This window comes from Poecilia reticulata, linkage group LG18, assembly GCF_000633615.1.
Source record: "Poecilia reticulata strain Guanapo linkage group LG18, Guppy_female_1.0+MT, whole genome shotgun sequence".
NCBI classification, from domain to species: Eukaryota; Metazoa; Chordata; class Actinopteri; order Cyprinodontiformes; family Poeciliidae; genus Poecilia; species Poecilia reticulata.
This window is the reverse complement of record NC_024348.1, coordinates 19,174,346-19,178,668: the sequence shown is the minus strand read 5'-3', so window position 1 is coordinate 19,178,668 and position 4,323 is coordinate 19,174,346. Positions and strand designations below refer to the sequence as shown.

General features: G+C 33.0%; 1 protein-coding gene across 1 annotated transcript in view; it reads right to left on the bottom strand.

Annotated features, from left to right (window-relative positions):
• LOC103480796 (receptor-type tyrosine-protein phosphatase H-like) overlaps window positions 1–4,323 on the bottom strand; it is a 63,602-nt gene that overhangs the window by 18,881 nt on the left and 40,398 nt on the right. The window contains exons 5-7 of the mRNA XM_017310334.1: window positions 3,668–3,813; window positions 3,526–3,636; window positions 2,672–2,929 (exon numbers count right to left, since the gene is read on the bottom strand). Coding sequence (XP_017165823.1) covers window positions 2,672–2,929; window positions 3,526–3,636; window positions 3,668–3,813 — 515 coding nt within the window. The remainder of the gene's footprint in view (window positions 1–2,671; window positions 2,930–3,525; window positions 3,637–3,667; window positions 3,814–4,323) is intronic.

The following is a 4,323-nucleotide window of genomic DNA, read 5'->3' as shown; positions in this document are numbered from 1 at the left end:
TTTGATCACTGAGTCCTATTATTAATTATTTGCAATTAAATCATATTATAAAGCATAAAGTTAATAGTGTTTCAATTGTGTGCCACCTGTTCTTCAGAGTAATAGAATAAGGAGCAGAAACTCAAAGATGAACACATTTTACACATTGGGTTATGCTGTCTCCTAAATCTGTCATGAGTTCAGCTGAGCTTTCTGAGAAACTGTTCGTGACGCTAAGAACCAGAGGTAACAATAATACACTGAACGGAATGAGTTACAGGAAATACCCGTTTTAAAAACGGTTTCTGAGTACAGCTTTGGCATGCATTTCAAATAGTTTTAAAGAACTCCCATTACCTCATACGACCTGCATGTCACATCGCGTTTTTGGTTATCACTGTCGGGACCAAAATATTGAACTCTGTGAAATCTGTGGTAAATACCTACACCGCCACCTGGTGGTGGGGGAACAGAATTTCACATTCACGTAGTGGCCAAGGGAGCAAAATGGAGTCATTCTGACTTAAGTTTTGCTTCTTCTTACTTTTACTTTGTTCATATCACCACATATCTAAGCTTTTTTCTTTCAGTTTTTTTCAAGCTTCTGTATATAGTGTTTCGCCTAAGACTATTTTTTAATAAAAGTAACCAATTCACTGATTCCTAAAACTGTATATAGAGGCAACACAATCATAGAAAAAAAAAATGTACACAAATGATTAATGAAAATAGAAGATATTCTTAATTGAGTTATTGGTAAACAAAAATAGATTAAAATTTCTCACAAAAGAAAATCAAATCTGTAAAATGACAACATCCCAGCATTATGAAATTAGTACATAAAATAAACCTCATGCAATTTCAGGGAAAGGAAAGAACGTTGCAGATGAATGATCCAGAATTTGATTCCATCGGTGATTTCATGATTTCGAAGAAACATTTTTCAGAGTAAACTGTGGCGGCAGATTATATTCTCTGAAGAGCTGGATTGAAAAACACATATATGAGTAAAAGGTTAAAATAGACACAAATAGATATAAAAAAGTCAAAATAGATACTAGCTCACCTCTATCAAAGCATCTTCTAGCTCTGATTCCGTCATTGTCCTGGGAAGCTTCAACCTCAGATTAAATCCCAAAACATAATCTGTTGATAACAAAAATTATACATTTATAATCCACTAATATAAATCTATTAAATTGCAGATTGATAACAGTAATGCAATATTTGTTTTTGAGAAAAATTCAAACTTTAATATTTTTATATGACAAAAAATGTCCAAGTAGGGAGAAAAAAAATAATACTAAAAAAGTATGTTTATTTACTCACTTGGCCCTGTTTGTTGGTCAATGAAGTTTCAAGTTTCAAGCAAAATGGTTTTGTTGACATGAAAAGAAAAAAAGAAAATCAATGAAATAATATTGGGGTGATTTCATATTTTAATTTTCTTGTAATTTCAAGGAAAGAACAGAAAGACATAATAATTGCAGGTGTTTCAAAATAAGACTTTGGTCAATCTTTTCTAGTTTTACTCATGATTCAAAAAGTTCTACAGTGAAATGCAACCCATTAAAACCACTGCAAATTTGAATTTATGTGAAAAATAAAGTAAATTTGTTGCACACTATTAAGTGTCCAGTAGATTTAAGTATCTTACCAGTAGTTGCAAGTATGCTGACTCCACTGCTTCTGACATTGTCAAACACAGAGAACAGGGTGAATGTGTAGTTTGTCYGAGCGGTCAGAGATGTGACTGTGTGTTTCACTGGTCCGTCTCCATCTGGTGAACTGATGTTTGTCTCTGTGCCGTTAAACTGCAGAACAAAGCTGATGTTGATGCCGACTTTATTCCATCGCAGAGTGATGCTGGTCTCATTTTGTTCTGATGCTCTGAAGCCTTTGGCATTTTTAGGCGCTAAAACAAATAAAGTCAAATAATTTATTCAAAACTTTTATCCTCCAAAAGTTTACATTTATAAACAATATTGTGATGGTGATGAAAAAAGTCCCACAATCTTAAGACAAATAATAATTCTACTAGGAACATTTCCAAGTCAAGTAATGTTATTTGATCAAATTCTAATATAAGAAATCAAATCTGGTAAAGTAAAACAAACATTTATCATGTTCAAATGCTGAAGCATGAAATAAAGTTCAGGGATCAGATGATTTTCAGGTTTACTGTTTGAATGAAGAGAGTTTGACTGGACCATTAAATGAGCAATAGATTTAAGAATATTTAGCTTTTTGCAAAATGATATAAATACATACTCATGTAATAAAGACTGGCTAAAATGGCCAAATTATATGTTTGCATTTGAGTCTCGTTAGTCTTTTCATATTTGAGCCACGATTGTCTCAAAGCTTTGTTAATATGTTTATATTGAACATTGAATTTATTTACACTAAAGTTTAAAAAACTTATTGTTCAACATTCTGCTTGATGGCTGTTTGCTCTTGGCTTTTATTTAAAATTTTTAAAATTCAAATGCTATTAATTTATTTTTTACCCTTATAAATTAATGTTCTGGCTCATAGTGTTACTTCCTCAATGCACGTGACATTAGGCAATGTAGTCCCATAAAAAAGAAGACGTGTGTGACGTTACCAAGTTTGAACCTGATTTTCAAGATTTTGGAGGAAAAACCATTTGCCGTGGTTGTGCATGAATTTCTGTACTTTATATTCATACCAGTGACTGCAGTAAATTGTACTCCACTGCTTCTGACGTTCTCAAACACAGAGAAGAGAGTGAATGTGTATCTGGTTCCTGCAGTCAGAGATGAAACTGTGTGGTTCACTGGTCCATCTCCATCTGGTGCTCTGATGAATGTCTGAATGCCTTTAAACTGGAGAACAAAGCTGGTGCTGTTGTTGATTTTATTCCACTGCAGAGTGATGCTGCTCTCATCTTGATCTGATGACCTGAAGCCTTGTGCAGTTTTAGGAGCTGAGACAAAAGAGGAAAAAGGAGGTCAATTTAATTATTTCAAAATGTTCATCCTCCAAAAGATAATATTCTAAAACAATATTGTGACGATGATGAAACAACATGTCCTAAAATCTTAAACCAGAAAATAATTTAGTTTAAAAAAAATCCTAATCAACTAGCAATATTTTATAAAACTCTAATATAAGATATCAAATTGGGTAAAGTAAAACCTACTGCTATGTTCAAATGCTAATGCATAAAATAGTTGATTTTGAGTTTTGCCTTTGATTCAAATGTTGATTTTCAAACACCAGAACTGCTTCCATCATATCATGTACACAAATGTAATGAAGGCTTTTCTATAACCAGATTAAATGATTTTGCTCAAATGGCCAAACAATGTTTGCATTTAAGTCTTATTTGCAGTCTTTTCATACTGTAGCCTTGGTTGTCTCAATGTAATATCTAAAAATAAATGTAACAAAACATTGATTTTCATCACATTAGATAAGTTTAAAACTGCTTGTTCAATATGTTTTTGCACATCACATATGAAAAAAAAATTCAGCAATTAGTCAAGAACTGTGATTATGAAATTATGGTCATTTTCTTACCTGTTGCAGCTTCAAACTGTACTCCGCTGCTTCTGATGTTCTCAAACACAGAGAAGAGAGTGAATGTGTATCTGGTTCCAGCAGTGAGAGATGAGACTGTGTAGTTCACTGGTCCGTCTCCATCTGGTGCTCTNGTTCACTGGTCCGTCTCCATCTGGTGCTCTGATGAATGTCTCTGATCCGTTAAACTGGAGAACAAAGCTGGTGCTGTTGTTGRTTTTATTCCACTGCAGAGTGATGCTGCTCTCATCTTGATCTGATGCTCTCACAGCTTCTGTGTTTCTTGGAGCTAAAAAAGAAGAGGAATCCATTAGTAAGCTAAAAAATTTGGTTTACCTGATGGTTTTATTGCTAATTTAAAGATGCATAGTCTTCAATCCAACACCTCTTCAGCAGAAATAGGTAATTTCTTTGTGGTCTTCTTGATTGCTGTTAAACATCTGTTGTTGCTGTAAAATTAGATAATTTTATGTTTGCTGTATTAGTAGTTTATGAATTGAGGAGAGTTTCATCCTCCATCCATTTTAGTCATTCTGCATGCTCTCCATAGTCTTCAATCAATTTTAAACAATGAATCTTACAATTCTTTGCTTTTATTTAATAAATAAATCATTTTTAAACGTTGCCAAGTCTTCCAAAATAATCCAGCCATATCTTGGTTTAATAAATTTCCGTGTGAATGGTGTTAGTTTTCACACCCAGTTTTACTGACCTGCAGGTGCATTATTTCTGAATTTGGCTTCTTATATTGAATCATTTTAAAAATTCATTAAAATGTATATTTTTTCCAAACTTTTC